Source organism: Gracilinanus agilis, chromosome 2, assembly GCF_016433145.1.
Source record: "Gracilinanus agilis isolate LMUSP501 chromosome 2, AgileGrace, whole genome shotgun sequence".
NCBI lineage: Eukaryota > Metazoa > Chordata > Mammalia > Didelphimorphia > Didelphidae > Gracilinanus > Gracilinanus agilis.
The window spans coordinates 523630786-523650966 of NC_058131.1; the positions used below are offsets into that span (position 1 = coordinate 523630786).

Below are 20181 nucleotides of genomic sequence, written 5' to 3' on the forward strand. Positions count from 1 at the left end.
ACCATAGAAATAGGGAAGTACAGCAGAGTGCCAGTTTGAGTGGGGAATATAATGGATATTTTCATATACATTCAGAGAAGGATGTGGTTCAAGACGCTTTCTTGCAATGGTAAATGTTGGAGGGGATATAGGAAAATTGGGACACTAATGCACTATTGGTGGAGTTGTGAACCGATTCAACTATTCTGATTTTGGAACTATGCACAAGTATCTAAAAAAACTGCATATTCTTTGATCCAGCAATATCACTACTAGGTTTGCATTCCAAAGGAAAAAAAGAGGAAAAGATCCATTTGTACAAAAATATCTATAGCAGCTTTTTTTTTTTTAAACCTTTACCTTCCGTCTTGGAGTCAATACTGTGTACTGGCTCCAAGGCAGAAGAGTGCTAAGGGTAGGCAATGGGGGTCAAGTGACTTGCCCAGGGTCACACAGCTGGGAAATGTCTGAGATCAGATTTGAACCGTCTCTAGACCTGGCTCTCAATCCACTGAGCTACCCAGCTGCCCCCAGCTCTTTCTGAAGTAGCAAAGAATTGAAAAATTTTTCCAATTTTTCATAGAAGGTAGCTCCTGAGCTAAGCCTTAAAGGAAGCAAAGGATTCTTTTTTCTTTTTCTTTCTTTTTAAATTCAAAGACATTTTATTTTCCCAATCACATGTTATAATACTTTTCAACATATTTTCCAAAATTATAAGATCCAATCTGACTTAAAGTCCATCAATTGGGAAATGGCTGAAGAAGATATGGTATATGATTATAATGAAATATTATTGTACTATAAGAAATAATGAACAGGAGGATTTCAGAAAAAAAACCTGGAAAATCTTACATGAACTGATGCAGAGTGAAATGAGCAGAACCGTGCACATTGTACACAGTAACAGTATTGATTGATGTTATTGATGATGAACAACTATGAAGGACTTAGCTATTCTTAGAAATACAGTGACCTGAGATAATCCTAAAGGACTCATGATGAAAACTACTATCTGCCTCCAGAAAAAGAATTGACGGAATCTGAATACAGATAGAAGCATATGATATTTTATTTTCTTTCTTCATTTTTTTGTTCGAGTAGTCTCTTACACAAAATGACTAATATAGGAAGATGCTTTACATGACTGCACATGTAAAATCTATTACAGATTGAATACTGTCTCAGGGAGGGGAGAAGAGAGAGAGGGAAGGCTAGAATTTGGAACTGAAAAATTATTTAATGAATGTTAAAAATTGTTTTCACAAATAATTAGTGAAAAATAAAATATTATTTTAAAAATATTTTTTTTAAAAAAGATTCTCCTGCATTCAGAGGAAGAACTGCAGGAGAGGAAACATAGAAGATAAACAATTGCTTGAACGCATGGGTTGGGGTGGACATGATTGGGGATGTGGACTCGAAACTACCACACCAATCCAACTATCAACAATTTGGAAATAGGTCTTGATTGATGACACGTGTTACAACCAGTGGAAATGCACGTCGGCCATGGGTGGGGGGAGAGTGGGGGGTGAAGGGGAAAGTAGGGGCATGAAGCATGTAAACATGTTAAAAATGAATATTAAAAAATGTTTAAAAGAAAAAAAAGAAAAAAAAGACTCTCCTGGTAGGACCTGACCTAAGATGGGACTGGAAGTGTCTCTACTCTAAAAAGTAAGGCCACAAGTGGGTTTCTGGATCCCAGAATCTTAGAGATGCATGGGAAATTAATGCCCATTTTAACTTTCCCCCTCACTTTATGAATGGGGAAATTTAGATCAGAAGAAAAACTTGTTGAAGTTATATGACCAGTTGGGAGAGTGTAAGGGCTCCATTCTTAGAATGTCAGTTCTTAAAATTCCCAAACCAGTGTTCTTTCCAATTCATCTACCACAATTACACAGAAGGATATGGCCCCTGGGCTGACCTGGTAGGTAGCGATGACCCTCTTTCGGGCATGCTGGAACAGCTCCTCATCTCCCCAGGTTGGGTGCTTCTGGGCCAGCCTCTTAGCCCACAGATTGTGGTATCGGAACCAAAGGAGGCCCAGAGCCTGTAGAAATGGGTTTTGGTTCCCCCTCTCAGCCCCAAAGGCTGCAACCAACAGGAAGGAAAGAAGATATTAATTGAGGTACTGATCTCCAATTCTCATTTGACTCCCTCCAACCATCATTAACTTCAAGATTCAAATGAACTCATAGTCTCTTACTAACCTACCCTTCCCTTAAACCTTTTCTTAAACATTTTCTATCTTACCCCTCCAGATACCTGGAGACCTCACCATATAGCCCTCGGGGGCCACGTTGCCCAGTGGAAGGATCTGGTGCTGTCCACATGAGGAAAGGTCCTTGAGTATCCCTGGGGAAAGCAGGATCTGGCCCTGATGCCAATTCACCACCAGAGAAGCTTCTCAGGGCATCACTCCAGGAGTGAGAAGAGCCATAGATGGCACTGCCATCCAGCCAGCCAGTTACCTCATTCGTCTAGGAATCAAGTGACAGTTATAAGAGAAAGCAAAGTATTGGCTGGCAATAGCCAAGTTCATAGATCAAGTACTCACCTGGGGACACCACAGTCATCCTCCCTGCCTCACTCTTGCCCAACGGGAGACCTCCAGTGATAACCCCCTGCCTTTTCACCCCTCCCCATCACTATTATAGTAGCCTGATGAGCTTTGGAGACTGACTAGATGGCCATCAGGGAAAAAAGAGGGTATTAGTGATAGCTACTCCAACCCCCCTCCTCCTAGTTCTAAATTGGTCCCCACTTCTCATCTCACCTGGCCTCGGGGGTTGCTAGGACTCTGTCCAGTTTCTGGGTCCCATTGGCTTCTCTGGAATGGGAGGACCACATCTCCCTTATCACTGGGGTCAAACACTGGGTCCCCAGCTGGGATACGGATATTCAGGAACTCAGTAGGACAGCCTGCCCGCTCCACACTCACCACCTCTGAGAGTACATGGTACCCTGGAGACAGGGAAGATGGTCAGTGGAGGAAGAAGAATAAAGGCTTTACTGGTTGATACTCTATACACTTGGGCCCCATTCAGAGGCACCTTCCTGTAGTGGATAGAGCACTGTACTTAAAGCCTGAAAGATGTAGGTTCAATTCCCATCCCAAATATTTACTTTGTGATGATTTAATTTCTCTGAGCCTCGATTTGCTCATCTATAAAATGGCAGCATCTACCGTACAAGTTTGTTTGGAGGATCAGATGAGATGATATATTTGAAGTGCTTTGCAGACTTTAAATTATTATCCTACCCAACTCTCTCTTGGAACTTCTGAAAACTCACCTCCCTAAGACAGACAGTCTTCAGCCCAGGCCCCCACCTCCTTTGCCCTGCAGCCCAATCTCTGCTGTGTCCATACTGTTGTCATTTCCAGTTTGGCCTTCTCCTTGGCAACCAGGGAGGTACCCAGTGAGTTTGCCCAGACAGGTGGGTTGGCAACACCCGTTCCAACATGCCAGCTGAGAGCCTGCCCAGGAAGGGCCTGCCCAACCTCAGCAGCAAATGCAGTTGGGTGAAGAGAGAAGGGCATCCTTGCTTGTGGGCATGTGAGCAAAAGAATAGCTTGGTTGGGTTGAGCCCAAGAAGGGCACCAGAGTGGGTGCTTTGTCTTCTTACAGATCAAGGCTGATAATCTGTACTTCAGTTTCTTCTTTTTAAAAATGAGGTCGTTGATTTATATCCCCCATATTTGAGACAAAGTCTTGCACATAGTTGGTGGTTGATTAATGTTGAAATGAATTAAATTGAATCTGTTAGGTCATAGAATCATAGATTCAAACAAAGGATCTAGTCACAGGATTATAGATTTAGACTTGGAAGGAATCTTAGAGGCCAAGTCCAACTTCTTCATTTTACAGATAAGGAAACTGAGGCTGAGAAAAAAGATGCAGCTTGATTGGGGTCATAGATCTACAATAAGTGTTTGAAGCAGGATTCAAACTTAGGTCTTCTTGACTTCAGCTCCAGATCTCTGCCCACTGGATCACCTGGCTGCTTCTCAACTCTAACTCCTTCATTTTACAGATAAGGGAACTGATGCCCAGAAAGGTACAATCAGTAGATCTAATAATAATTTATTAAGTCCCATTCTTTCCTTAGGTTCTTCCCTCAGCTTCCTTAGATGGCCATAATCCCCGACCTGGACCTAAAGAGCGACAGGGACCCAGATTCATGCTGATTTTTAGTTGCTGAATGAAACTCTTTCCTTTCCCAGAATTTTAGCCAAATTATATGGGAAAGTCTCTCCTTTGGCTCCCACCTACATCCACAAGAATCTACAATTCCCAGGCAGGCTGAAGAGCTGATGATCTGATTCCTTTTTTTGTCTTTTCCCCCATCCCACATCTATCCCCCAGCTAGCAGAACTCAGCTGCTCTCCCTTCTTATCTCCTTCCACTTACTATATCTCCTTAGGTCTTCAATCTTCTTCTATTCTCCTCCCCCAATAGCCTTCTTTCCTTTCAACTTTACACCAGTTCCTTTTTACACCCCCATCCCACTTGAGTCTCACCAAAGAAGACTGCGAGTACTGTTCGGTTTCGAAAAGAGGGCTTTCCTGATGGACCCTGCATGGCAGCATTGCTGAGATTTCGAGGATTGGGCAGATGTGGCTCCTCCAAAGGCTGGAACACACCATCTGCGTAAGTGGCAGGAACCAGCCGACGTAGCCGGGAGCCTGGAAGGATAAAAAGAATTCGGTCAATCGAATGCCCAAGTTTGCCCTTTACCATGACTCCTTCCAAGGGACTCCCATACAGATTCTAAGATTGTAGACATATAGCTGAAAGGTGCCCCAGAAGCCAACAAATCTAACTCTCTTATTTTACAGATGAGAAAACTGAGGCAAAGGAAGGTAAGTAACTTGTCCAGGATCAGAGCTAGTTAGTGTCTGTTGGGATTTGAACCCAGGTCTTCCTAACTCCACTTTCTTATCCACTATCCCAAACTGCCTCTTAAGGAAAGACCCCCCCTCCACCTTCAAGCCCCCCTCCCAATCTCTGTCTTTTCTTCCCCACCTTCGTCCATCTTCAGTCCTTTTTGCTCCTTTCTTACTCCCTCCCAATTCCTACTATTCATTCCACTTTTCCCTCCAGTCCCCATAAACCCCTCTATTCTGATCAGGGTTGGCCCCGGGGATTCTGTCTCAGACTACTTCCCACCTACCTTTGCTGCCCCATCTGTGCTCTGCAAGATTGTTGTACCAGCCATCGAATCGCTGTACCTCCCAGGAAATGGAGCTTTGAGCACCTGCAAAAAGACAGGCATGTAGTGGGGGGAGTCTGCTTAGGAAAGGATAACAATGGCAAGTAGAAGCTGGACACTAATCCAAGCAGGGAACCTCAAGTTGTCAAATAAATGGAAAGTACGTAAAAAAGAGAAAGCCTATGCTGGGGATTCTTAACCTTTTTTGGGTCCTGAACCCTTCTGACAGTCTGGAGGGGTCAATGGATTCCTTCTGAGAATAACAACGACTATTAATTCAGATTCTTCACTGGAAGGACAAATACTGAAGCTGAAGCTTAAACACTTTGGCCACATTATGAGGAGGCAAGAGTCATCGGAGAAAAAACCCCCTGCTGTTGGGAAAGACTGAAGCCAACAGAGAAGGATGAGATGGATAGATAGTGTCATGGAAACAATGAACACAGACTTGGATAGATTTTGAGAGATAGTGGAAGGTAGAAGGGTCTGGTGTGCTATGGTCCATGGGGTTCTAAAGAGTTGGACAAACAACTGAACAACAATAAATATAGTTCATTAAAGTTTACAGAGAACTTAAAAAATATTATCTCATTTTATTCTCCTAGCAGTCCTGAAAGGTATTATTATTCCCATTTTACAAATGAGAAAACTGAGGTACACAGAGAGTAAGGCACTTGGTCAGGGTCAGAACTAGTAAGTTTCTAAAGCCAGAATTGAGCTCAGGGTCTTCCTTGAGAATCTTGGACTTTAGCCTGTGCCCCACCTAGATGCCTTTATATTTTTAAATGCATAAAATAAAATACACTGAATTTCAAAGACAAACTATATTGAAAGTCATCAATTTTTTAAATTCAAAGACCCCAGGTTAAGAACCCTGGGCCTACAGGGATACCCAAATCAATACCTCTGTTTAGAGTCTGCTGGGTGCCTAGGGCAAGGAACAGAGAGTCCTGGCAAGGAATCCCTAAAAGTCAGAGAGGAATTGTTAACCAAAAAGGGAAAATCAGGATACCAAGAAGTCTGCTGAGGGCAGCAGAGATGGAAGGAAAAGGGGAGGAAAAGGCTAGAGAAAAGAATACAGAGAAAGAGGATATATATAGAGAGAAATATAAGGACTGAGGAGCAGAGAAGGGAGACTGAAAGAAATTCAACACATAACAATTCAAGTCTTAACAGTACCAGAATCACTTAATGCACCTCCCTCCCCAAATAATATCAGAAAGCTACAGGTTGAACTGATTTTAAACTTAAAAAGAGAAGCAGGTTGCCCATAATAAAGACCTACAGTTTCAAGTAGAACTTCTGTTTTACAATGTATATAGAAGTGCTCAATTTATGTTTCCATTCAGAATAAAAATAAAAAACCACTAAGAAAAAAAAGGGAGGAATATTAGGAAGAAGATCCCAGCTCCACCCCAAAGGGGAGAGAGGAAATGTCACCTCCTTATAACCTCAAACCTCCTCATAGGGGTGTCATCGGGTGGGGTCAGGGTTGGTTCTCACAGATTTGGCCTGGGGCAGGGATGGGAGTCAGAGAGACCATGGCATTCGTAGCCTCTTCTTACCCTGACTCTCCTCCCAGCTCCTGGGGGGGATTGGGGGAATCTGAACTGATGATACTGATGACTTCACCCTCAAAATCCTCACCTAGCACCCCACTTCCCCTAAAATTCTTAACAACCCTCCCCAGGAACTTGTATCTCCCGGGTCCCACAAAACTGCTCTCTAAAACCTGGTAGAAGGGAGAGAGGAGAGTAAGAGGCAAAAGGGTTAGCTTCTTGGCTAGTAGGAGATGAGTTTAAAAGCCTAGGACAAAGAATGGGAATGCCAAACAGAAGGTAGAATTGGCCTTTGCCCAGACTCCTCACCCCAAATCATGAGACCATAGAAATGGAATTCAGCAGCTCATCTACCTGGAAACGGGAGAGGAATGAGCCTTTATGAGCAGGTGCCTCCTTTTTGACTCTTGGCAACAATTTCCCTCCTCTCTGCCTCACCCCCCAGCCCATTCATCTCTGCCACACGCTCACCAAGCATAAGTATGGGGTGCATTAGGGCAACATGGGACATGACTCACTCTCTGGAGTCTGAATAAAATTCTGAGCCATCGATTTAGGAATTAAGAGATGCAGATCAGGGTGGTGACAGAGCAAGACCAAGGAAGAGGGGAAGAGAAAAAAAAAGCATGGGAAAGAAAGAGCAAAAAAATCAAGATCAAAAAGAGGGATAGAGGGGGTTAAGATGGCTGCAGAGTAGAAGCAGAGTGCTTTTACTCTCCTCACTACCGACCACCAGGATACCTCCAAAGGACAAAACAACCAAATCTAGATGAAAGAAGGGACCCCACAATAGGGTGCAGTATTGAAGTACCAGAGTCAGAGTGAGTGGAGGTGCAAAATCTAGCTTCTTGGCAGCTAACTGGCACCACTGGGAGCTTGTCCCTGAGAGCAGCAAGACTTGAGCCCCCAGGAGGCTGGAGAGCTCAGACCTTGGGTGTGGGAGTGGGGCTGAGAGAGGCAGCAGACAGTGGAAGCAGCTCAGCTCGCTGAGACTCAGGTGAAAACCTCAGGTGGAGGAGCAAGCGTGGGCCAATTTCCGGGCTCTGGGCAGCCAACTAGGACCATGTGGACTTGACCTGAAAACAGCTAGACCAGAGACCTCAGGAGGCTGGGGAGCGCAGACCTTGGGCACAGGAGTGAGGCTGAGAGGGGCCAAGGACAGCAGAGGCCTAGCAGACAGTGGAAGCCAAGAGACTCTCAAAGTAGCCTCAGGCAAAAACTGCTCCTTAGCTCTATACAGAGAGTTGGTTTGCCTTACTCAGACTTCTGGCTGAGAAAGCATAATGATGCCAAGCAAGGCCCAAGAAATAAACGCCAAAAAGACCAAGAAAAAAGCTCTGACACTTGATAACTTCTGCACAGAAAAAACCCCCAGAAAACAGAGGAGGACAAACAAAGACATCTAAACCTTCCTAAAAAAATGAAAATTGGTCACAAGCTCTTGAAGAGTTCAAATCTGAGATCATGAGGAAAGATGGAAGAGATCTGGCAAGAAAAGTGGGAAATAGTTCGAAAAGAAAATAACAGTTTAAAAGGCAGAATTTCACAATTAGAAATTGACTCCAAGAGGGAAAGTAAGGGTTTAAAAAAAAAGAGGGATAGAGGCAGTGATGATCCTAGGAGTCTGTGAGTCCCCAAGCATTTACTAATTAAGGACTTACTCTGAGGCTTACACACTTACTATGTGTGTTTGTATTTTGTCATTTTTCAGTCATGTTTGACTCTTTATAACTCCCATTTGGGGTTTTCTTGGCAAAGATACTGGAGTGGTTTGCCATTTCCTTCTCCAGCTCAATTATAGATGAAGAAACTGAGGCAAACAGAGTTAAGTGACTTGCTCAGGGTTATATAACTAATGAGTATCTGAGGTCAAACTTGAACTCATATCTTCCTGATTCTGGGTCCAGCACTGTGCCACCTAGCTGTTAATATTTTTAATAATAATTAATATTAGCAATGTTTTTTATAATATTAGTTATATATTTATCATTAATGGTTATTATCATTAATATTTTGATGTATCATATTATTGGCATATTTAATATAACTAAATTATGTTAAATGTCTACATATATAGAGAAACTTTATATTTGATCCTAGAGGTATTAGGATTGAGTCATTAGAGCTTATTCAGTAGTTGAGTGAACACAGATAGACCTACAACTTAGAAGAATCACCTTGGCAACTGAATGAAGGCTAAAGGGGAGTAAAGGAAGATGAAGCTGAGAGGCTTTAAAACAGTCCAAATGGGAAGGGATGAGAGCCTGAACTAACATATAAAGCCCAAACTGGCTACGTAAGTAGAGAGAAGGGGACATATTGGAGAGATGCCGTGAAGGAAGAAACAACATGATTCTGGAGTGGGTGGGTTATGTGAAGTGAGTTAGAGTGGAGATTTAAGGATGATGCCAAAGTTGAAAGCCTAGATGGCAGGGAGGGTGGTGGTGCCCTCTTTAATGATAGAAAAATTAGGAGAAGAGAGGGCTTCAGGGAGAAGATAATGAGTTCTGTTTTTTGGCACTCTGAGTTTCACATACCTGTATAATATCTAATTCAAGATGTCCAAAAGGCAGTTGGTGATATAAGACTGGAGCTCAGGAGAGAGATTAAGGCTGGGTATCCAGATCTGGACATGAAAAGGGTTGTTGAGCTCATGGAAATTGATGAGATTAGCAAGTAAGATAATATAGAAGAAAAAGAGAAATGGTCCCAGGACAGAGTCTTATGGGGAGCACCTACAGCTAATGGTCTTGTAATCAATGAAGATCCAGTAAAGAAAACTGTAAAGGAGCAGTCAAACAAGGAGGAGAAAAGTCAGGAGAGAGTGGTGAGGACCTAGGCAGGAAATATCCAAGGATACTGGAGGAGGTGATCAATGTTGTCAAATGCTACTCTTTTGCTCTTGTGTCATTTCAGTTGGGTCTGACTCTTCATGACCCCATTTTGGGGTTTTCTTGGTACAGATGCTGGAGTGGTTTGAAATTTCTTTCTCTGGCTCATTTTATAGAAAAGGAACTGAGGCAAACAGGGTTAAGCAACTTGCCCAGGGTCCCAGATTTGAACTCATTAAGATGAGTCAAATGCTACAGAAAGGTGAAAAAGGATAAGAACTGAGAAAAAGCCATTGCATTTTGGCAATCAATAGCATTAGTTTCCTTATTAGTTACTTTAGAGAGGGCAGTTGCAGCTGGATGATGAGACAGATGCTAGATGGCAGAGAATTTATTTTTTTTATTTTTTTTTTAACCCTTACCTTCCCTCTTGGAGTCAATACTGTGTATTGACTCCAAGGCAGAAGAGTGGTAAGGGTAGGCAATGGGGGTCAAGTGACTTGCCCAGGGTCATGCAGCTGGGAAGTGTCTGAGGTCAGATTTGAACCATCTCTAGACCTGGCTCTCAATCCACTGAGCTACCCAGCTCCCCCCCTCCCCCCCCCACACACACAATGGCAGAGAATTTAGAAGAGAGAAGAGAGGAAGTAGAAGCACCTGGTAGAGATGGCCTTATGGCCTTCTCAAGGAAGTTAGCTGAAAAAGTGAGGAGAGACATAGGACAATAGCTTAAAGGTATAGTAGGATGGAGTGAAGCTTTTTTAAAGGATGGGGAGATGTGGGCAGGTTCTTCATTAGTAGAGAAGATGCCAATAGAGAGGGAGAGACTGAAGATTAGGGAGATTGGGAATTAGAATAGGCATAATCTAGCAGGGAAGACAGGAGTCAATAGGCTCAAGAGTGCATGTAGAGGGATTGGCCTTAGCAAGTAAAGCCTCTTCTTCATGTGTGACAGGAATGAGAGAGGAGGTGATATAGGAAGACATGAGACTGACGTGAGAGGAGGAGGAGAGAAGAGGGAGCTACCAAAAAATACTCTCAATGTTTGTTTCGATATAGTATGTGTGGCAAAATCCTATCCCTCTACCACTGATGAAAAAAAAAACCACAAAAATCTTTTATTCTTAAACACTTCCCTGCGTATATCCAATAAACTTCCTTCCATTCCAATTTTTCCTGCCCTTTTAAGTCAGAAATTCCTTTCTTGTGTCTAACCTAATCCCTTTTTGTAGCCGCTTATGTCCACTGCCTCTCATTCTGTCTATAGAGATAGAAATTACCCATTTACCGTCTTCAGTTTAATAACACTCCAAAGATTTGAAGACAACTATTCAGCCTTTCTTCAGATGTTTATCTTCTAGGCTAAACAATTCTAGTTCCTCTAAGTTTACTTCCATTTTTTTTTCTGTGTGTGTGTGTGGCCTGTTTTTTATATATAGCTGCCTCCCCTCTGTTCTCCATATTTCAGAAAGTGGGTAAGACTAGTAAAGAGTTTAACAAGGTTAGAGTGTAGCACTCTGATGTCCCAATAAATTAAACTTCTGTCAATCATTTTTTAACACCGATTTGCCTTCAGTTTTTAGGTCACTCTGGCCCTTTCCTTCCTTGACCTACTAGTGCTAGTCATTCTAGTCCTATCAGAAGTCAGAATCAGATTCTAGAAGCAAAGGAAAGATGAAAGGAAGAAGAACATAAAGTTTTCAGGGTGAAGGTGGAATAGATTGGGAAGGATGAAGGAGACAAAATGGGCAAAGCTATTGGAGCATCCTCAGGCTGGAAAAAAGGGGTGAGAACCTGGGATTCCAGAATACTCTCAACTCGGAGGTCCTGGATTATATCCCTATTAGGATTTGTATGAATTTATAAGAACAAGAGTTATTCCTCTAACGGAGAAGGATATGAACAGACAGTTATTGAAAAGAAATACAAGCTATTGTAATCATATGAAAAATGTTCCCAATAAAAATAATGAGAAATGCAAATAAAAACAATTCTGAGGTTTCACCGTGTAGCCAGCAGATTGGCAAAGATGACTAAAGAGTAAATGTGAGAGTAGCTAGGTATTTCAGTGGACAGAGAGCCAGGCCTGGAGATGGGAGGTCCTGGGTTCAAATCTGGTCTCAGACACTTCCCAGCTGTGTGACCCTGGGCAAGTCACTTGACCCCCATTGCCTACCCTTACCACTCTTCTTACACAGTATTGACTCCAAGAGGGAAGGTAAGGATTTAAAAAAAATACCTAGGAATATACCAACCAAAAAAAAACATGGCAACTATAAGAACACAACTACAAAACACTTTTCACACAAATAAGGTCAGACCTAAACAACTAGAAAAACATTAATTGGTCATGAAAAGGCTGAGGCAATATAATAAAAATGACAATCCTACCTTAATTAATTTGCTTATTCAGTGCCAGACCAATCAAATTCTCCGAAATTATTTCATTGAGTAAGAAAAAATAATAACAAAATTCATCTGGAGGAATAAAAGGCCAGGAATATCAATGGAATTAATGAAAAAAATGTGAAGGAAGGATGACTACTCATACCAGATCTCAAACAATACTATGAAGCGGTAGTCATCAAAGCAGTCTGGTACTTGCAAAGAAATGGAGTAGTGGTAAAGAGGTGACAGACAACAGATTGAAAATAAGGCATATACTTTCAGACATGACCAATTTGTTAGTTTGGCTTGTTTGACTGTATTTGTCAAAATAATGAGTTCTGGCAGGGAAGAGGAGAAAGCTATTGAAAAGTGATAGTGATGTTAAAAAATGAAAAGACATTTTTCTATCTGTGACTCAGTTTGTTCTTCTCTCAAATGGAGTTGATAATCATGTCTACCCTATCAGCTTCACAAGAGAGCTGTGAGAATCAAATAATAATGAGTAGGAAATAATTTTTAAATATTAAAAATATATTAAAAAAGGAAACATCTTAAACATTTTCGGTTCCCTGCTCCTCTCCAACTTAGTATGCTACTCACCTTCACAACCCCATAGGGCAGCCAGGAGTGTCCATGCCAGTGCTAACTTCCAGCTCATGATGCAGATTATAGCAGGGTCAAGATCCTGGGAGACCCCACACTGGGGACCTTTGAAAGAGAAAGAGCAGAAAAGATCGAAGGACATAGACAATTCCAGGGCTTTCCAGACACAAGTAACTCCAAGGGAGCTAGGGATAAAGCCACCCTGATCATCAGGAAAAAACTGACTGAAGGGATCTCATTTATGGTTGGGATTAATTGGAAAATCCTGCACTTGGTCTGTTCTCTTCATAATAAACTCTTGTGAAGTCAGTGAGTCAATAAACTTTTATTAAGTGCACTGTGCTAAGGCTGAGGATATGAAGAAAGGCAAAAGGCAGTCCCTTCACTTGAGATGCTCACAATCTAATTGGGGTGACAATATGCAAACAACTGTGTACAAACTACATACGGTTTAAATAGGAAATAACTAACAGAGAGAAGACACTAGGATTGAGAGAAAGAAAGAAAAGAGTAGAAATCAAGGAACTTGGGTTCTAGTCCTAGCTTTTACTATTAATGGTGTGTGACAGTTTTCTATTTGTGTCTCGGTATATCCAGCCTATTGACTTTACAAGGGTGCTCAATAATAATGAGTGATAAATTGCTTTTTAAAAAATCTTTGCCTTCTGTCTTAAAAGAGGTATTCCATTCCAAGAAGAGTGGTAAAGGCTAGGCAACAGGGATTAAGTGACTTGCCCAGGGTCACACAGCTAGGAAGTGTCTGAGGCCACCTTTGAACCCAGGACCTCCTACCGCCAGGCCTGGCTCTCTATCCACAGAGTCACTTTGCTGCTCCAAGTTCAAAGTCATTTTGAAAAGTTAAATACAAGTTTAAGGGATGACAACTACAATGATAATGATGATAAATGACATTTTCGTTTGGATGTCCCTTAGACATCTCAAACAGTATGTCCAAAATAAAAACTCACTTCCCCCCAAACCAATCCCTTCTCCAAACTTCTGTATTTCTGTTCAATGGAGTTAATTCTATCAGGTTGATCACAGAAGTTTATAAATTCAGTCACTTTTTTCTCTAGATGTTAATTATATCTCTAGATATCCATATTTAATCAGTTGCCAAAGAGCATCCTTCATATGGGTCCCCTTCCCTCAACTCATAATGGTTCTACCCTACTTCAGTTCCTCACCACCTCTTCCCTGGACTATTGCAATAATTTATTTATTGGTCTCCAGGTTGCCCATTTCTCTGCTCTCTAATTTATCTTCCATAGAGATGTCAAATTGTTAATACTAAATCACAGCATTGACCATGATACTCTCCTACTCAACAAACATCCATACATCCCATTCTTCATGATTAATAATTCCAATATTGTTAATTTTTTATTATTATTATTCCAATTGCTTCTAGGATAATCCTCAACCTGGCGCACATCCTCCATAATCTGCACTCAAGATAAGGGTGACCTATGAAGGATTATATACTAGACAATAGTATAGGACAGTGGGGACATGCTAAGTTTCCCACAGAGATACTATTTTCCAAGATATTATGTCTCTTCAAGATCCCTGCTTCCTGTACTCAAAAGGAAGCCCTCTCCATCCCAAGGTACTCAGTACCTCAAGATACTGTGATGGGGGGTGGGGGCAGCTAGGTGGTTCAGTAGATAGAGTACCAGGCCTGGAGAAGGGAGGTCCAGGGTTCAAATGTGGCCTCAGATACTTCCTAGCTGTGTGACCCTGGATAGGTCACTTAATCTCAACTGCCTAGCCTTCCAGCTCTTTTGCCTTGGAACCAGTGTCCATTCTAAGAGTTATTATTATTATTACTTTTTTTAAAAAAGGACGTTTGTGGGCTGGATCTTCACTAAGATTGAAGTAGAATATAAGCACCTTCTCTACAGTCTACAAAATTAAAAGAAAAATTGAAGTCTGTGCTAAGATGGTCTGTCAAAGTCTAAGGATTCCAGGATGTTCTGATGGGAGTGGCCCTGAGTTTGAGGTAGCCCCAACTCTGAACCTTGGATCTATTAGTGCTGTCCCTACTGAACAAAGCTACCAAGACCCAAGCCCACACCTGGTATCTCCAGCATCCCCTATGCCCCCAAATACTTAGGGGTGGAAAGGAAAGAGAATAATGAAGGGATCTTTTCTGACTGAGAGGAGAGGGCCCTGTAGAATTGGAAATGGAGAAAGGAGAAGGTCTATGGGTCCCGTTTTTTAAGCCTGGGAGACCTAGAATGAGAGTGAAATCCCTGAGCCAGGGTCTGAAGCTGGAAATCCACCATTGCCCTCCAGAAACGTAACTGAAGAGGGGTTACTCATCACTCAAGGGGCCCCAGAGAGCCCCCCACCCCCACCCCGGAGTCAGGCCCCCTTCACCGTGCTAAGAACACCCCGGGAGAAATCCTTCCCCTCATCTGACCTGAGAGCTACTCTCTTCCCCGGCCTCCAGAGTGCAGCGTGGCTCCAGCTGGCCGTCCAGTCCCAGATTCTACTCCCCGCTCGGTTTCTGAGCCCGGGCAGGGCGGAGTTGAGGGGAATAAGAGTGGAAGGCGCGGCCCAGACTCCAGGGCGCGGTGGGGCGGGCTCTAGGAGCTGAACCCCACTGGGAGGAGCAGAAAGGACTGGAGAGGAGCGGAGGGGTGCATAGAGGAAGAGGTGAGACGTCTCTGGGTCCGGGCTAGTATCCACGCCGCGGGAAAAGCTGGGGCTGAGGTCACATCAGGTTTGGGGTGAAGGAATGAGGCGGGTGGCAGAGTACCCACTTCCTTTGGGGCACCTTGAATAAGGGACGGAGGAATCTGCTCTTTGGCGGCTTCTCAGTGGCGAAAGGGTAGGGGGACCTGAGGGCAAGGATCCGGATGAAAAGGGATTCCATCCCCACCCCCATTTCCCACTAGTCTCTAGACAGTAGTCCCCAGACCATACCCAGCTAGATCAATCCATGCCTTAAAATAGGGGGAAATAAGAAAAGCTGCCACCACCACCTTCTTCCCTGCACCAAGTAGGACGTAGCTAAAGTAGAACTTCTTAAAATCTAGAAGTCATTTGTGCCATTCTTTGAGTACTAGTCTCTCCCACACTCCACTGCGAGGTTCTGTGTGATCTCCCCAAGAGGTCCCTATGATATCTCTGGAGATCAACATTCTCACCACCGGTGCGACTGGACTGTATTCAATCTAAGGTTAGAGGGAGTGGGGGAACCGCGCTGGGAGGTGGTGAGATGAAGGAGACAGTTCCAGGAAAGGGCATGAGAGGAAGAGGGTCTCAGAGACTGGCCACTGAACTTGAGAACACTAGATGTGACCACAGCTGTAGTCTGGGGCCAAACGGAGAGGCATGAGAGAGAAGTTGAGGGCTGCTGTTTCTGCCTGGACTCCCACCCTCCAGCCCACTAGACTCCAGTGCAGCCCATCAGGTGGGCTGGAATGGAAAGAGCCTCACATTGTGGGAAGGGCTCAGGACCTCAGGCTCTTTCAACCCAGCCCTAGTTTTGGTGAGTCTGGAGAATGGGGAAGAGGGAAGGTTCTGAACCCTGGTTCTTGCTTCTAAGTGTGAGAGAGAGGAGAGGATGAGACAAGAGGAGGAGAGAGGATCAGCAAGGACCCGAATGATGATAGTTAGGGAATCTAGACGGCAGACACACTCAGGGGTGTCTGGTACAGCTACTTAATGCAGAATTTAGTGTTACTGGGAAATCAGAAAGTTAGGGGACACACAATTCTAAGTAAATGGATAAGAACTTTCAAGTAGATGTGAAGAAGACCTCAGAAAGGAACAATGACCCCCAAATTCCCCAATGTGATACCTAATCTAATAGTCAGGCTTATGACGGCTTTTTAGAAAAATATTTGACCCAAGCAGTGGATTCTGAAAAAGAAAATGTGGAAATTTAAATCTTTTATTTACTTAAAAGAAATTGGTGCTAACTGATGGAAGCTACTGTCTCTGGTGGAAATTTTTTTTGGTAAGGGAGCTGACCTGCTAGTCTGGTTTGAGAATGGGTGGAGCTCAAGCTATCTGGAAAGGCAAGGGGATAGATGGGGGGGGGGCCGAAGTGGAGAAGGAGGGGAAGAGAACAGTCTGGAGACTTGTCAAGAGATAACCTACATTGGAAGAGGCTCCTACATCCTTAGTTCTCTTGGTTCTATTCCTTTTGGCTACCCACTGTCTCTGCTCCAGTTCTGTGAATCTCCCAGGGTTTGGTGGGTCATATAGTGGATGTCACACTTGCCACTGTAACTGCCCAGTAGGGTCCTCCCTGATACTGATTTAATTACACAACCATGTATTAAACCCATACAATATGGAAGGCATTATGCTCTAGGAGTCCAGGACAATTGCCTTCCAAGCTTTTTTGGTTCTGTACCTCTATCAGTTTAGAAAAATAAAAATAAAAACTTTTGGACATACCTCCACAATATACATTATTCTGGAAGTCTAGTGCAATTTTACACTACAAAAAGCTTCAGATTTCACTGAGACCTTAGGAACATCCTGTATGTATATTTAAGTACATATAGACATGTATTATTGTATGATTTACATTGTACAGCCCTAATACAAAAGGGGTGGGGGTCCTTTTACTTCCCGTGTAACTACAAAGCCCACTCTTAAGAGTAAGCTTACCAAAGGCACAAGATGATCTAAGGGACACAGGGTGGGTATGTCAGAAAGGGTGGAGAAGGGAATATTCGTAATGGCATGTGTGCAGCTTCTGCTATAGGTGCCCCAATAATTGTTTAAAGTATAACTGCCCCAAGGGGAAATAGGGGAGAGGTTGAGAACTTGCACAAAAAAAGGGGGGTGAAGAAGAGGGAAGTAGACAATGTTAAGGAATAACGTGTGAAAGGAGGAATGGTTAGGGTGGAAATAAGGGTGGTGGAGTTCAGTTCACCTACCCAATCTTCAGTTGATTAATAAAAAAAAATGCCTCTTTGGGCCATTCTAGGACTTCCTCTTTAGAAACCTCTGCTCTAGCTCACGCTGTTGGGTTTTGGTTCCTTCTAGGAAGCATCTTGGTATAGTGTAAAGAGCACCACAGGAGGACCTGGGTTTAAATCTGGCCTCAGATACTTCCCAGCTGTATGACTCTGGGCAGGTCACTTAATCCCAATTGTCTAGCCCTTGCTGCTCTTCTGACTTAGAATCAATACTTAATATTGATTCTAAGACAGAAGGTAAAGGTTACCAAAAAAAAGAAAGAATACAGGCCTTGAAATACAGGACCTAGGTTTACATCCCATCCCTCAAAATTCCTACTTTTGTAACATTGGGCAATTGTGTCATTTCAACTCTTTGGACCTCAGTTTCCATATCTGTAAAATGATGGGGTGGGGCTCTGAGAGATTTCTTAGATCCAGGATAGGGAATGGACTGTTGATTTAATTTATATAGGGAACTCCCAGGCAAGGAAACTCCCTCTATCAGTAGAGGATTGGATCTTCTCTGCAATTTTCTGTCTTAGACTTACACACTATCATGCAGCCAGTACATGCAGCACACACTATAACATGCTTTCTTTCGTATGTGTGTGTGTGTGTGTGTTTATTTGTATTTTGGTGTAGAAGAGGAATAACAAAATAATTTCGTATTTTTTTCTTCATATAGTTTATTCTCTGAAAAATTCCTAAGATAAAATTGAGCAGGTTAAGGGTAATTGTTGCAAAAGTAAAATTTTATGAAAAATGAGGCATAACTTCAGGCCTGAATCTTTTTTCTTTTTTAACATTAAAAAAGATTTTGAGCTCCAAATTCTTTCTCTCTCTCTGTCTCTGTCTCTGTCTCTCTCCCTTCCTCACTCACAGATTTTACTCTGATAGAGATTTTACATGTGTAATCAAATTTCCTACTACTTAAGAGATTTTCAGAAATAACTATCTTTTAAGGAAAAACAAAGTCGAGTATTCAAACCAGTACAGCAAAAGTTTATTAAGGGTAGGCAATAAGGAATAAAAGATGAACCACATTCTCTATCCTCTGGAAATTGACCTTCTAGTGGGTACACAGAGCACACCAGCACTGCTTTCTGATCCAAACCTAACAGAAGTCTGGCCAAGTTTGGTTTGACAGACATAGCTTAATTCTGTTCCTTCTCTCCGTCCTCATCTCCTTAACTCTTTCCCCCCAAATTTTTAAAAACAAACAAAAAAACTCACTTTCTATCTTAGAATCTATACCAGGGGTCGGCAACGTATGACTCTTTTGAGGGCCAGATATGGCTCTTTCTGCAGGAGCCATAAAGTCAATTTTTTTTTCAGGTGCTGTTACAGGAGTGCGCACTGTAAGCACTGTACGGCTCTCATGAAATTACATTTTAAAAAATGTGGCATTTATGGCTCTCATGGCCAAAAAGATTTCTGACCTCTGATCTATACAAAGTATTGGTTCGAAGGCAGAATGACAGTAAGGGCTAAGCAAATTGGAGTCAACTGCCTTGCCCAGGATCACACAGCTAGGAAGTATCTAAGACCAGATTTGAACCCAAGTCCTCCAGTCTCCCAGCCTCACTATCAAGCCCCTGAGCCACTTAGCTGCTCTCAAAACCCTTTTTAATCTAGGTTCACTTTCAATCTCCTTTGTTCCCTTCCCTCTAGGGAAGGGCCTGAAGTAGAGCTAGGTCTCTAAACAGGAAGAAAAGGGAATAAATATTAAGAACCTACTATGTGCTAGATGGAATGCTAAGCACTTTGTAAAATCTCATTTTATCTTTTTTTTTTTTTTTAAGCCCTTACCTTCTATTGATTTGTGTGCCACTCTTCATCTGAGGAACAAACTACCTCTTTACCTACACATTCAGAGCAACCCCCCAAAGAAACTTTGAATAGTTGCAGAATGTTAGACTGGAGAGGACCTTAGAGATCAATTCACATCTTAGTCTCTGAATTTATAGATGAAAAGACTGAGAAAGGGATGAAGTGGTTTCTCCAGGGTCATACAGCTAGTCATGAGTTCAAATCCAGCCTCAGACACTTAATAACTGTGACTCTAGACAAGTCATTTAATCTTATTCGCCTCAGTTTCCTCATCTGTCAAATGAGCTAGAAAAGGCAATGATAAACCACTCCAGTATCTTTGCCAAGAAAAAAAAAATTCTAAATGGGGTCAGGAAGAGTCAGACAAGACTGACACAACCCAGCAACAACTATATGAGGAAAAAGGTGGGATGGATGAGATGGGCACTAAGTTTCCATATAGGTCTAAGATTCCAAGACCCAGAAACCTACTCCTTTCTCACAAAGCACAAGAACACTTTGTAGAGGAGGGGCATTTCCAATCCTGTCTGAAATGACTGAGTAACAATTGAATCTCACTCATATTTACACGTGAACTGGTCTGACGTTCTCTAGAGTCTAAACCATAACCATCCCCTTCCCTGAACCATTCTCCATTTGTAGAAACTGCAATAGATACTAATTGTACACTTAACTGTGTGCTGGGCTACCGAATTGGAAGAAGATGCCTAGGCATTTGTGTAACCCTTTGTGTGAGAAGCTTAGCATTTGGGGAGAAGAGAGGCCCCCTGGCGGTCTTGTAGTCAGTGACAACATTAAGGAAGACCCAAGAATTCCAAAAGACATTGGAGTTTCCAAACTGGCTTG

The 20181-nt window shown here is 42.6% G+C and overlaps 1 protein-coding gene across 1 annotated transcript in view; it reads right to left on the minus strand.

Annotated features, from left to right (window-relative positions):
- The window catches only part of DUOX1 (dual oxidase 1), a 69300-nt gene extending 56668 nt beyond the window's left edge, over positions 1-12632 (minus strand). Inside the window, exons 1-6 of the mRNA XM_044662166.1 lie at positions 12575-12632; positions 5158-5241; positions 4505-4669; positions 2759-2946; positions 2261-2462; positions 1907-2073 (exon numbers count right to left, since the gene is read on the minus strand). Coding sequence (XP_044518101.1) covers positions 1907-2073; positions 2261-2462; positions 2759-2946; positions 4505-4669; positions 5158-5241; positions 12575-12632 — 864 coding nt within the window. The remainder of the gene's footprint in view (positions 1-1906; positions 2074-2260; positions 2463-2758; positions 2947-4504; positions 4670-5157; positions 5242-12574) is intronic.
- Between the last annotated feature and the right edge of the window lie 7549 nt (positions 12633-20181).